The following is a 14,512-nucleotide window of genomic DNA, read 5'->3' as shown; positions in this document are numbered from 1 at the left end:
GCGCTGCATGTCTGAGCAGCTGGAGGAGAAAGGGGGAGCCCCAGGCCCACCAAGAAGGCGATCCACCCTCCAGTTCATGGCTGATGTGATTGTGGCATGGTCGTGTGCCTCCAGCACTAGATTCTCCCTGTGTTGTGCTGTGCCTTGTGTTCAGTACTGCTTTTACAGTGGCACGCGAGCTAAGAGTAATATTCACAGGTACTTGAGCTGCATGTGCTTAGGGTTCCCTTCCCTGAGTGCCTTGTAAGTACCGCCCTTGGGGCTTGAGGTTATCTTTCACAAGTCGCCTTGGGGTATGCCTTTGTTGGTCTTTTGCTGCTCGGTGATTGACCACTCCGAGTGTGTTGGGGTGGGGGGAGGTTTCTTTCCTTGTTTTCCTTTGGGTAAGTGGTAGTTTTTGCACTGATAGGGTGCAGGATACTGCACAGCTAGTTTTCACCTATTACAGCAGCCGGCTCTGATCCTCCTGGGTATGTTGTCCTCTTGCAGGGTTTTTCTTTTTCTTTTTGTTTCTGCCTAGTGGGGGATCTGCCTTGTGTTCCTTGTCCCCGCTTATATTAGGGTCTTGACCTCTGGTGTTCGGTGGTACCCCCTCCTTGGCCCTCATGAGTGGACACGTCCCGGAGGTTCAGTTTTAGAGGTTTGTTTGGTAGACTTGGGCGCTGGTTAGCAGTACCCTGCCTGGGCTTACCTTTAGTTATACCAGTCTAGGGGCCCTGGGAAACCTCGCGTGGGCGCACAGGGTCCAATAGATGCGACCTCTGGGTCCCCTCTCACCTTGTGCGAGTTTGAGGGTTGCTCTATCCCTTGTCTCTGGGCAACGCTCATTTTTTGCCTCTGTCATGAACTCCACCCACATCGACTGATGCAAAATAGTTAGGGTATCCATATCAGCCATGGATAGCTCCGGGGAGCCTCCGGAACTCGCCCAGAAAATGGCGTTTCATTACATTCAACGCTGGTTTTTTACCATGTGGGGTTTGTTTTGTTATGCCTACCTTTCTGGGTGCAAACCCCAGTCAATGGCAGATAAGGAAAACCCCAACCACAAAGGGGTTTTCCAGGGCCATTGCTCCCTGAAACCTCTCTGAAGGGGCCAGGTTCTGGCGCTGGTCCCTGGTAGGTCTGAACTCCTTAGCTAATGTCCCGGTCTAATATAACATACATTAGCCCGATAAGCTCCAGGTAGCCTCCAGGGCTCACCCAGAAAATGGCGTTTCATTACATTCAACGCTGTTTTTTTCAAAATGGTATCTGTTTACTGCAGGCCTGAGAATATTCATGTACCCATGGGACTTTTAAATTTTATGCAATACTCTAAATCATCCCTGTATGACTCACACAGTGTGGTCAGATATGCCTAAAGCATCTCTGTATGACTCGCACAGTAGAAGGGTTAACGATCTAAATTTGTACCTTGAAGAATCTTGCATTATATAACTTAGCATAAAACTGGGAGTCTATGAACTTTAGTTTTTTTCGTAACTTGTTGTGCAGAGTCTTATGACTGGTGGATAGCAATGAAGTGTGCAGTCTAGTCCAGTATTTTAGTTGTTGAAGGTCAGTTTTATGTCCCTGAATAATTTGGGTTGGAAGCAAGGTATGTACTTACATACAAATATATAGTGCATAGTAAAGTACAAGGTAGGTACATACAACTATAAGTACAGTAGTTCTGTAGGTAGACTTGTAATGCATGTACATTTTGGTTAATAAGTACTGTACAGTAATAAGATTATGGGAAATATATAAGTAAAACATTTTCTCATTATATTTTTTTTTTTACAGAGAATGGAAAGATTTATTATTGCAAAGACCAGAATTGAACATTATTTCTGACTGGCAAACTCCAGGTATGATTGATGGTGTACGAGCAATTACCTGCAATGTAGAAGAATGGAAGAAGTGTGACTCCCGACTACCTGGACACTTTGCATTTCAACTGTATGATACACATGGACTTCATATAGATTTAATAGAAGAGCTTGCTGAAATATATGGTTTGACAGTTGATCAGGAAGGATTTAACTTAGCCCTTAATGAGGCTAGACAAAGAACAAGAACAGTAGGCCAACAAAAATTAGAAAGTGATGAAACATTTAAAAAAGACCTGCAGAGCTCTATTATTGGACTGAATCTTCCTGTAACTGACGATAGTTCCAAATATCTATATAAAAGATTTGATAGCCATTATGAGTTTACACCAATAAAAACAAAAGTTTTGTTAATATTACAAGATGGAAAGCAAGTGGAAAAAACAGTTGAAGGAAGAATTGGTGTTATTCTTGAAGCAACCAATTTTTATCATGAAGCTGGTGGTCAAGAGGGTGATACTGGAAGATTATGTACAAGTAATTCAGAAATGAGCATTACAAGTGTCGATAACGTTGGTGGCTACATTGTCCATTGGGGTACCATGGATATAGGTGAAATATCTGTTGGGGATGAAGTTACAGCCAAAGTTTGTGAAACAAGAAGAATGAGACTTATGCAACACCATACAGCAACACATCTTCTTAACAGTGCAGTTAAAGCAGCAACAGGTAAGTTTATATTTTATTTGGTAACCCACCACATTTACCACCTCACTTAAATTGTTTGCAAACTCTGTTTGCTAAAGAAAACTTTTGTATATTTTTGTCAGCTCCTTTGTTGCTTTAGTTTGAATCTATGGTCTCTTGTTCTTGAAGCTGAAGGTTTCAAAAACTCCTCCTTATGAATTGTGCTGATCCCAGTCACCATTTAGTATGTACCTTAGCTTGTGATGATTTCGGGGCTCAGTGTCCCCGTGGCCCGGTCCTTGACCAGGCCTCCTGGTTGCTGGACTGGTCAACCAGGCTATTAGATGCGGCTGCTCGTAGCCTGAGTAGTAATATGTAGTGATCATATCACCGTCAGTCTCTGCTTGTAGCTCGTTTTTCTGTTATGGAAGCCATTTAATAGCATATTTCTGTACCCTTTCTAGTTTCCTAATGTGCCTCTTGAGATATAGGAACCAATGACTGCTGCATACCACAAGGTTACTGTTTTCCTTCAGAGATCTTTTTGTTTTGTTGTGCCAAGTGTTTCTGGGATTTAGGTAGATCCCTGATTCTCAGGCTCCCCTCACTTCATAGTTTGAGCCAGACTCTGGCTGTGGTGGCCATTAAGTCAGGGTGGGTCTCAGAGGCCTGGTGTGGCTGCCTAAGGCTTGGCAGTATCAGCACTTAAGCTCAGGGAGCTTCTGAAAGACCCACCAGTAAAGTGCATTTCATTACAGTCAATGCTTGATTTTTATTGACTTGGTAAGAAATTAGTGGGAAAAATATAAATGTTTAAGAAATTTCTACTTGCTAATCAATTATTATGAACTCTGAGAATTAGTTAACCCTCACAAGGTGGCAATTTACTGTTGAAAATCCTTTAATTATATAAATATATGAAATACAAAATACAAAAACACACCCATAAAACATTTTTATGTGATATTCTGGAATTGTATTGACATAAATTTTGTTTAATATACTTGAAAATTCAATGCATTGAAAATTAACAAAATATTTGACTAATAAAAATGTTATGCTTCAGGTTTAGCATTCCAGAAATCATCGCATGTAGCTTCAGACTATTGTTATCTGCAAGTTCGGACATATCAAGCTCTGGACCATACCATCATCCACAAAATTGAAAACCTTGTCAAGGTTAGTTGTTGCTCTTCCCAGTGATCACTTGGAGTGAGTGTTTAGTGGTGGGATTTGTTCTTTGGTATAGCAAGCAATTACTCATGGTAAGAGGATTGAGGTATGCTCTCCACTGTCTCTGTCCCTTGGCTATGGGCAAGACCATTTGAAAAGTTGCTTGTTCTGGTGGGGGGTTCAAAGTCTACCAGAGCCTGACATGTTAGCAGTGACCTGGGTGAACTTATGACCCTGACCAGGGAAAGCCAAGGGGGCCATGTCCAAAAACAAATTTAATTTGTCATGTAATCTGTACAATGATCTCAGTCCTAATTACAGTAATTTTGATTATTGAGAGTACACTATTCCTTTTGTTTCAGAGGTGGATTGATACGAAGAGTCCCATTAATAGAAGAACTGTAAAGATTAATGAGATGTTGCAAGAACCCAGTATCTGTCTTCTGCCTGGTGAAGTGTATCCTGACATTGTGCACATCATAGCAACAAAATTAGCTGATGACGAATTTATCTTATCATCAATTGAGCCTTGCTGTGGGACTCATCTTCACAATACTGGAGATATTGGCAATTTTGTCATTGTAAATGTTGTACGTAGCTAAGCTCTAGTTTAACTTCTTAAAATTTCTAAGGGGAGCTCGACTGGCTCCCTGGAGCTATCTAGGCTGATATGGATATAATAGATTTCTGGCATCAGTCAATGTGCATGGAATTCTAGGACTACTGGGGACTACAAGCCAGAACCTGGCCCCCTCAGAGAGGCACAAGGAGCAATGGCCTATAGAAACCCCCATGTAGTTGGAGGCATTCTATGTCTGCTATCGACCGGGTCAGGCACTCAGAAAGGTAAGTGCCCCAAAACAAACCCCTATTCTGGTGAAAACATTGCTAAAAAGAGCCAAACGAGTGGACAGAACTCCCCCAAATGAAAACGTATTGTATTCACATTGTTCATTATTATATTTACACACTATTTACAGGTTTTTACACAATTATTGCACATTTAGAAGTCTTGGAGAGAGTGGTAGTCATTGAAGCAGTCGAAAGCACACAAAGGGACTGCACATGCTTCACACCATGTTTGCACAAGTTTACGTTTCTGATTTCTCCTTTTTGTTGTTTTACAAACTAAGCAATCACGTTGGCCTATTGCACGCTTTCCAGCTGGTGGCAAATGTTTTAGTCTGTGTGCTTTAAAGGTCTCCATGTAAGTGAGCCTGGGTGTAGCAGCATGCTGCAACCTAACACTGAGTTCATGATGGGTCTTCGTATGCCAGGAACATCTTTGCCAAACTGTGTCGCAAGTGTAAAAGCAAACGAACGGAAACTTGGTTTACGTCCAATTTTCACCAGATATATATTGTATCAGTTAAGCATGCTTATGTCAACAAGATGAAAAAACACTTTTCTGTGGGGAGTCCCTATGGCTCCCTGGAGCTTATCGGGCTAATGTATGTTATGTTAGACCGGGACATTAGCTATGGAGTTCAGACCTACCAGGGACCAGCGCCAGAACCTGGCCCCTTCAGAGAGGTTTCAGGGAGCAATGGCCCTGGAAAACCCCATATGGTTGGGGGTTTTCCTTATCTGCCATCGACCGGGGTTAGGCACCCAGAAAGGTAGGCGTAACAAAACAAACCCCACATGGTAAAAAACTACAACAAAAACCGAACAGAGAGGTAGAAAACTCCCTACAATCTCAAGGAAAACAATCAAACAATCAATTTACTGCCGCGCCGGTCGTCCGCGCAGCCCTTCCCTCCCCGGGATGGGGAGTGGGGTGGCCCCGGACCTCACCACGCCGGCTGCCGTCAGTTCGCAAGCTAGTGTCAACCGGGATAGACGCTTCTCTGGCCTCAAATTCCTTGGCGGTGTTTGCCTCGTGTGGCGTTCTCTGCTGTTGTTGTGGTGTGCGGTGGCCAGGAGTACTTCATCAGTGCCGGGGCTGCATGCGCCTAGGGCTTCCTTCCCTAGGCGCCCTGTGAGTACTGCCCTTGCGTGTCAGGGTTATCTTCTCTGGGGCGTTCGGGAACTGCTCCCGTAGAGGTTTTTGCTGCTCGGCATTTGCCTCGCCCTTGGGGCCAGCTGGGGCTTGGGGCCCTTGTTTGGCCTTGGGTAGGGAGTGGTTTTGTGCTGGTTAGGGCGTCAAGGTGTTGCGCGGCCTGCCACCTAAGCGGCGACCGGTTCCTGTTGCTCTGGGGACGGTGTACTTTTGCGTGGTTTTTCTTTTGTTTTGTTTTTGTTTGCCTGGTGGAGGTGCTGCCTCGTGGGCCCATAGTTCCCCTGGTATTGTTTTGGTGGCCCTCTGCTAGGCCCCCGTGCTTGTACACGTCCCAGGGGTTTTCAGTATTATCATTTACCCGTGTTTTGTTTGAGTTTCTTAACCGGTTAGCAACACCTTGCCCGGGCTTCCCGTAGTTGCTACCCTACGGGCCCTGGAAACCCCTGTCGGGGCTCGGGGACCCATGGATGCGTCTCCCGAGTTCCAGCCTGCCTTGTGCGGGTTTGAAGGTTGCAGTGTGCCCTTGTCTCAGGGTGACAGTCACCTGTTTTGCCTCCGTCATGCTGCCTGTTGGGTCAATGACACCTTTGACCCGGAGTCTTGCGAGTCCTGTTCTCTGCTTGTGCTCCGGTTTTACTCTGAGGATGTTCCTATTAGAGTACAGGCAGCATCAGCGTTGCATGTTAGATTTAGGTTATTGCAACGCGCTAGGTCGGTTTCCCGCCTGGATGCCCCGAGGCTGCCCCCTTTTGGCTTTAGGGACCCTGACCTGGGGGCGTTGGTTGCTATGGCTTTGACTCCTGCCACGCCCTCTGGTCCTTCCCCTGTGGTTCTTCCTGCACCTCCCCCCTGTGTCCGGCTCCGAAACGTATGCGGTTTTCGGCCTCGGCACAGGATTTAGTTGGTGGAGAGACTCGGGCTGCTTCGGGGGCTGCCCCATCCGGGTCAGGGACGGAGGCATTTGAGCCGGTTCCTCCTGCCGAGGCTTCTGGGTCCCACCAGCAGGCCCCCTTCTTGTCTGCCTTTCCCTTGGACTCTACCTTTTCTTCAGGGGTAGAGGGTTTGGAGGACGGCTCTGCCCCGGGTCCTGACGTAGGGGATCCTGGGGCTGGGGAGGAGTTGGCCTGGGGGCCTTGGACCCCCTGTAACCCCACTTGGGTGCTTTTTTTTCACATCAAGAGAACAAATTTCATAGATGATTTATATATGCTGGTACAGTTATAACTTTTCTGGGAGGGCTTCCTCAGTGGCTCCTCTCACAGAATGGCAGGGATCAGGAGACACTCCACCACCTCACTGGGAAAGGCATCCAGGAAGTCAGTGAACCAATACAGACCATTGCCGGGTTCAAAGCAGAGACAGCCTCACATTCTGCTGAATGAACTTATCCAACAATATCAACAAACTGTGAAATATCTTGAAACAGGCATGTGCCTGTTTGCCCCCCATCTCCCCCCCCCCCCACCTTGTTTGGGAAGGTTGGGTGGGGCTCATACTGTCCAGTGGCTAGAGCAATCAGCTCTTTGGCTGATGCAGTGTGGTCAACATGTCTGCTGTAGGGCTCCCAGATCATCAGTAAGCCATGGCTGGTCTTGTAGTTTTCAGCAAAGTGCCAGTTTTTTAACTTTGCCCTATGTGGCCTTGGGTGGTACATTGTTGTAGTGTGGACCTGGCCTAAGTGCTTTCTGAAGTTCACTCTCTCAGAGGCCAATCCTGCTTGGGGGTGGCCCTCACCTTGGATAAGTCAGGAGCCTTGTTGGCCGTCTTAGACCAGGTTGGGAGTTAACATTAGCTGGTTGGGGCGCACTGGTGGCTTGCGTGCTTATACAGTACATACTATGTGCCGAGGTCTGCTTACCATGACGACTGGCTGGTGTAGGGCCCAGGTCACTCCTCGAATCTGCAAGCTAGGTATCTCATTCTTTCTAATATTATGTCTGATATTAAGGCTCAGGGGGTTTTGGCATTCCAACACTGTGTTGGTGGCATGATAATATGTTAAAGATACACTGAGCTTGTGTGGCATTGGGTAGATTTATCTGCTGTTAGTGTCCACTTTCTTGGGGTTACTGGTTTCTGCTCTCCTTCTTCCCTGATGCATCCTGTTTGTCTTATTTCTTTATTGTGAGATAGCAACAGGGAACCACTTAAGAATCCTCCCAAGAATATCAGCTTAACCCTTCAATTGCGCATTGCATCATATGATGCTTTGACCGACTTGCAGTAAATTGCGCATCGCATCATGTGATGCTTTGGAGTACTACGCAAGATTTAGCGGCCCGCGGATACACGGGGTTCACCACACCTTCATCAGGGCTCTTGTAAACAGACGCCATTTTTTTTTTAAATTGTGGGCCAAACTCCCGGGTGTTAGGGGCCTCAATATTGAGTCAGCTACCAAGCCTGACGCACTGCAGCATGAACTCACAGCACTGCTGTTCAGCTTGTGACCACAGCATCGCCTAAAAATGCCATAATATACTTGTTCATGCTATTATGTAGCGATGATGATATTACAGAAGACCCCTGACTGTGATAAAACTGACCAGGGTTCTGATAATAGCAGGATTGTGGTGATATGTGGCGCTGTGCGCCATGGAGGGAGGAGCAATGCTGTGGGAGGGAGGATGGTGGCGTTGTCTTTTGAGTGTGTGTGGCCACCTTTTATTGACTGCACTCACCATACCAGCTTAGTGGTTCGCTATGGTGAACACAAATGTAGATACTTATATATAACGTGTGTATAATGTGAGATAACAGCGAGAGTAGGAGGTTGGGAGCCGCCATTTTGGTGAGGGAGGAGTGTCGTCTGCAGGACTTATCATGTTGTTTACTGATGACCACGATGGTCTTTGGGCACCATACCAGTTTACTTGTACAAGTATAGTGAATAAAACAGGTAGATATTTATATATAATGTGTGTATATAGCGTAATAACACCACACAGTATTGTTGTAGGAGAAATATTAGTGCGTCTGGCCTTGAGGGGGGCAGCCATCAGCTGACTGTGTGAGTAGCTACTTCTTTACTCACCATACAAGCTTAGATGTACAGTTATGGTGAACAAAACATGTAGATACTTATATATAACATCTGTATATAAAAGCAAAAACAGTATGGAGAATGGAGTGGGTGGAGAATGGTGGCAAGTCAGGTGAGGTGAGGTGACGTGAGGTGAGGGAGGGAGTGGCAGCCAGTGGCAGCCAGTCACTGCCTGCCACTGCCACTGCCACTCAGCATACCAACTTAGTGGTTCGTCATGGTGAACAAAACATGCAGATACTTATATATAACCTGTGTATATAGTGTAATAACTGACAAAGTATTTGTTCACTGTTTGATGAACATAATTGAATCAACAATATGCACACCATATTTTTGAGTACAGCGATGATTCACTCATTTTATTATATAAATATACACTGTATCACACTACACACTATTGAATAATATTAGAGCAAAAAAACTACGAAAAATCATTCAGAGACATTGAAATAATTAGGTAATTATCTCTTTGTGGAAACTCTGGCCTGACAGCTGGCGATCAACAGACCGCCTGGGACGCACGCTCAGTCAGCGCCTGATTTTTGCCAGAATTCCCCGCCCTATAGTGGGCAATATATGCTACTTACGATTTTTTTATTATTTTTCTCGTGATCAGTGAACACAAATTAACAGGTTAGGAAGAAAAAATATTTTTTTTTTTTTTTTTTTTTGTATGCGCCTGTGGGTGTCAAATGGTATATAGCTATGCGCCATTTAAGGGTTAATGTACTGTAATAAAAATGCCTCTTTCTGGCGAGTCCATTGATAGCTCCCCTGATCCACATCCCCCAATTCCATTTCAGGAGCATTAGTTGGGTTTTGGCTGGATTGTGACTGATTGGTTGACCCAGGTGAGACTGTCATGGGGTGTAACCAGCGGAATAATGACCTTCCTTGTTTCCAATTGTCAGAATTATTCATATTTTCCTTGCTGTTATCTGTTCTGTTTCATGCTACTTTTCAAGGGACTTATTCTATCTGAGTGATTTAACTTTCCCCTACTCCTTGTGCCTCTGTGAGGAGGCAGGTTTTGGCCTCTGGTCTCCAGTAGGCTTTATATGATTTACAAGGGGCCTGTTTTTTTTTATCCTATACTTCAAAAGTACAGAGCTATCCAGGTGGTTACCTACAGCTAACCACCAATACCTACAGCTAACCACCAATACCTACAGCTAACCACCAATACCTACAGCTAACCACCAAGGGGCCCATCAGAAGAAAGCATTTCATTACATTCAGCACTTAAGTTTCGTTTATATTGATAATATTAATTCCACCAGAATACTGCAGGATTTGGAAATACTCGCCTTCGTTGTGTTTGCAGTGAAGCAGCAACTTTGGCAGAAGAAAATGCAATGACAGCTCTTCAACAGTTAGAAGAATGGGAGATACTAGTCCAAAAGGAAATTAATGCTAGTGTCAAAGAGAGGTACAGTAACACTGGTGAATTGACTTATTTCTAGACACAATCTTTTAATTAATATTATGTAGAGAATTAACTTTTAATTAATATTAGTACTAGCATGTTATCAAATGTTTATTATTTTTTAAATGTAGATTTATAATTTAGTAAATGATAACAAATACTTCTCTTGGTGAAGCCCCTTGTGTCTTCCTGAAGCTGCTTTCTCTGATAATGTGCCATGGTTAGGTTAGGTTACCTTACCTTGCCTTGCGATGATTTCGGAGCTCAACGTCCCTGCAGGCCCGGTCCTCAACCAGGCCTCCTCGTTGCTGGACTGGTCAATCAGGCTGTTGGATGCGGCTGCTTGCAGCCTGACGTATAAATAACAGCCTGGTTGATCGAGTATCCTTTGGAGGTGTTTATCAAGTTCTCTCTTAACCCTTAAACCGCGCATATCATATATATATGATATCAGTGACAAAACCGAAACCGCACACATCATTTATATATGATTTCGTGTCTAGCACTATAATTTAAACGCCCTGCGTGGGATAGGGGTAGTCATAGGCGAGCCTCAACCAACCATAAACAAACCCCACCTGGGAAAAAAATCCAGTGTGGGTCCCCTTTGTGTACAGGCCTCAGTTACCTGGCGGACACCATGGCGAGTGCATCAAGTTCTGACGACCGACCCCGCTCAGCGAGGCGTTCCTCGCGGCCTCTGACCGAGGATGAAATTAACAAGAATTTGTTCCCGGATGGTGATGAGTCTGATATTGACGACTCAGACTTTGATCATGATTACACACAGCCCTCAGAGGTGGATATGACCGACGACGAGTGTGAACATACTGGCTCCACCAGGGCTAGGCCTAGCATCTTGCCCATGCCTCTTCGCCCTCACTCGACCCCAATTTCTGCAAGACCACACAGTTCATGTGCTCCCTTGCAAGATATTGATGTTTTGCTCGACGATTCTGAAGAAGGTGAATCATTTTCCGGTTTTAGTGACTTAGAATCGGAAAATAGTTTCACTAGTGCAAGTGGAGTGTGTGGTGTTGCTAAGCGACAACTTGTCGCGTCAGCAGCATCTGGCCAAGCCATGCGGCACCGCATGGCACCACATGAACAAAGACCCTCAACATCGAGGAATTTTCCATCACCGTCCCTGCCCGCCCCTACTCTTCCTAGACTTGCTTCAGCTCCTGGTTCACGGTTTCCTCGCCGTGGTGCCGCTACTGGGTTTCGAAAGAGACCCGGTGTTTTTGTGTGGAATGATGGGACAGATTTTGTTCCACAAATTCCTGTTTTTGATAATTCGGATGTTGGAATTACAGACATTTTCCCTGATAAAGGTGCAGATATGTGTGAAATGGACTATTTTACTGCATATTTTGATGAGCCACTAATGGAATATATTGTTCATGAAACGAACAAATATGCAACAGATCTCATTGATGAGGAGGAGTTATCAAATTATTCACGTTTGCAGCTATGGAAAGATATGACTGTAGGTGAAATGAATGTGTTTTTGGCATTGTGTATGTTGATGAAACATTGTGTCAAACACGTAATCAACCATTATTGGAGCAAAGCCCATACTGTTCCAACACCGATATTCGGCAAATATATGTCTCGAGACCGATTTGCGATAATCCTCAGGTGTCTTCACTTTGCAAATGATGAAGACCGGAATAATGATGATAGACTTTGAAAGGTAAGGCACGTCCTGAATGAACTTATCGGAAAGTACAGAGATTTCTACATACCAGCTCAGAAGCTTGTGATTGACGAATCCCTTGTGCTTTTCAAAGGACGTCTTGCCTTCAAGCAGTATATTCCCTCCAAGCGCCACCGATTTGGATTGGAATTCTTTGTACTCTGTGACTGTGAAACAGGAATGGTGTTACACATATAATGTATATGGGTACAAATGTAGACATTCCTGCTAATGACCAACATGGCTTCTCGGATAGTGTTGTGAAGGCACTGCTTGCACCATATCTGAACAAGGGCCACATATTATACACAGATAACTATTATACCAGGCCCTTGCTAACTAGGTTCTTGCTTGATAATAGAACTGGAGTGTGTGGCACAGTGAAGGCAAAATGAAAGGAAATGCCAGTGTTTCCAGGTGCTATGCAGGTAGGTGATTGCGAGCTCAGTAAAACAGGTGGAATACTTTCAGTGCAGCGGAAAGACAGGTGTGAAGTGAACATGTTGACCACCAATCATGCTGGAACAATGCTGGACAGTGGCAAGGTGAACAGAACCACCAGAGAACTAATCTATAAGCCAGATTGTGTCTTGGACTATAACATCAACATGCATTTGGTGGATAAATGTGATATGATGGTGGGGACAGTAGAGTGTGTACGGAAAACAGTGAAGTGGACCAAGAAAATGTTTTTCCACCTTGTTGATGTAACAATGCTGAACAGTTACAATATGTATCTTGTCAAAACAGGTGGTAAACGTAATTTCCGTGCATTAAATTGTACTGTAGTAACACAATTACTACAGAAGTTTGGCAAAGTAATTCCTGGCGTACAGAGGCCCATTCTGAACCCGGTATTGCACCATGCTCCAACACCTAGGCTTGCTTACAGAGATGCCTTTTTGACACACAATCTCAGGTTTTTACCACCAACTAGAAAGCGTGCAGTAGGCCAGCGTGCATGTGTAGTATGCTGGTCAACAACCAAGAGGGAACAGAAAAGAAAAATGGTGATGACTTGGTGCATAGCGTGTCAGGTCACTCTGTGCCATGTCCGATGTTTCAACGAGTATCACAGTCTTGATGACTTCTAAATGTCCAAGACTGGTGCCAAAACATGTAAATACAGAATAAGTGAGTGTATATAGTGGAAATAAATCATAAGAAATTGCATATTTTATTGAGAAATAAGACATTTTTGTGCAAATACTTGTGACACTAATATGGGGATACAATATACATTGACAACAATTTTATGTTTATAAGTCATCTTGTGAGAACATATTGAACCACACCAGTGAAAAAAATGGGTGTAAAATACGCCAATAGATACTGTAAATAATAACGCGAAAATAAATTCGCGGCAACTCGGGCTCCTTCTCCGTTGCACCTGACTCACCCCGGGCGCACAGCGGTCCAGCGAAGATCAGGCGTGACGTCATCGCCGATCTTTTCGGCTCATTTACGTCAACGGTAAGTGCAATTAATTTTTTTTTATTATTTTTCCCGTGCTCAGCGAACACAAATAAAGAGATTAAAAAGAAGAAAATTTTTTTATTTTTTTTTGTTGCGCCTGTGGGTGTTAATCCCATTTCGACCCCTAGCTGCCCAAAGGGTTAAACACTGCGAGGGTCTGTCAGTTATGCCCCTTATATGTAGAGGAAACATGTTGAACAGTCTCGGGCCTCTAATGTTGATAAAGTTCTCTCTCAGGGTACCTATTGCACCTCTGCTTTTAACAGGGGTATTCTGCACATCCTGCCATTCCTTCTGGTCTCATGTGGTGTTATTTCTCTGTGCAGGTTTGGGACCAGCCCCTCTAATATTTTCCACGTGTAAATTATAATATATCTCAATATAATATAGATATATATATCTATATATAGATATAATATATCTATATATAGATATAATATATCTATAGCCTGCACTCAAGAATACAGATTTAGGCCTTTTAGTTGGTCCCAATAGTTTTGATGTTTTCCCGAGTGGATTCTAGTAGTACAGGATCTCTGCATGGTCTTCAGGTCAGAAATTTCTCCAGCTTTGAAAGGAGTTGTCATTGTGCAACAGTATTCCACTCTAGAGAGCACTGGCATCTTGAAAAGTATCATCACTGAAATAGCATCTCTAGTTTGAAAGATTCTTGTTATCCACCCTGTCTTTGCAGGTTGGATAAATCAGTTTTCTGTGGGGAGGCGTTAGCTCCAGGGAGTTAGGCTCCCTGGAGCTATATCAGGCTGATGTATATATTTGACTGTGGCAACAGTCAATCGATGGAGTTCTTAGCCTACCGGGGACCATGAGCCAGAACCTGGCCCCCTCAGAGAGGCACAAGGAGCAATGGCCTATAGACACCCCATGTGTCTAGTTGGAAGCAGTCTATGTCTGCCATCTACCAGGTCAGGCACCCAGAAAGGTAGGAAACCCGAAACAAACTACAGCTGGTTAAAAATTGCAAACTGAAAGCCAAATAAGCAGGCGGAACTCCCCAATCAGAAAACAAGCACACAAGCATTACATCATCACAGCCGCCATGCTGTCATCTGAGGCTGTTGTGTTGGGTGGCGGTCGATCGACTCTGGCTCCAATCCTTGAGCAGTGCTGTGCCTTGTGGTGTTGTGCTGCGGTGTGGTGGTGTGTGAGCCAGGTGTTATTCCAGAAG

The 14,512-nt window shown here is 44.5% G+C and overlaps 1 protein-coding gene across 2 annotated transcripts in view; it reads left to right on the top strand.

The window, feature by feature from the left end:
• The window catches only part of AlaRS-m (alanine--tRNA ligase, mitochondrial), a 94,472-nt gene that overhangs the window by 76,279 nt on the left and 3,681 nt on the right, over positions 1–14,512 (top strand). For both annotated transcript variants that reach the window (XM_045736891.2, XM_069326567.1), the window contains 4 exons: positions 1,789–2,543; positions 3,568–3,680; positions 4,037–4,264; positions 10,003–10,151. In XM_045736891.2, coding sequence (XP_045592847.2) covers positions 1,789–2,543; positions 3,568–3,680; positions 4,037–4,264; positions 10,003–10,151 — 1,245 coding nt within the window. The remainder of the gene's footprint in view (positions 1–1,788; positions 2,544–3,567; positions 3,681–4,036; positions 4,265–10,002; positions 10,152–14,512) is intronic.

The sequence above is a fragment of the Procambarus clarkii genome, chromosome 18 (assembly GCF_040958095.1).
Source record: "Procambarus clarkii isolate CNS0578487 chromosome 18, FALCON_Pclarkii_2.0, whole genome shotgun sequence".
In the NCBI taxonomy this organism is placed as follows: domain Eukaryota; kingdom Metazoa; phylum Arthropoda; class Malacostraca; order Decapoda; family Cambaridae; genus Procambarus; species Procambarus clarkii.
The sequence above is the reverse complement of the archived record's forward strand: the minus strand, read 5'-3'. Positions and strand labels throughout refer to the sequence as shown.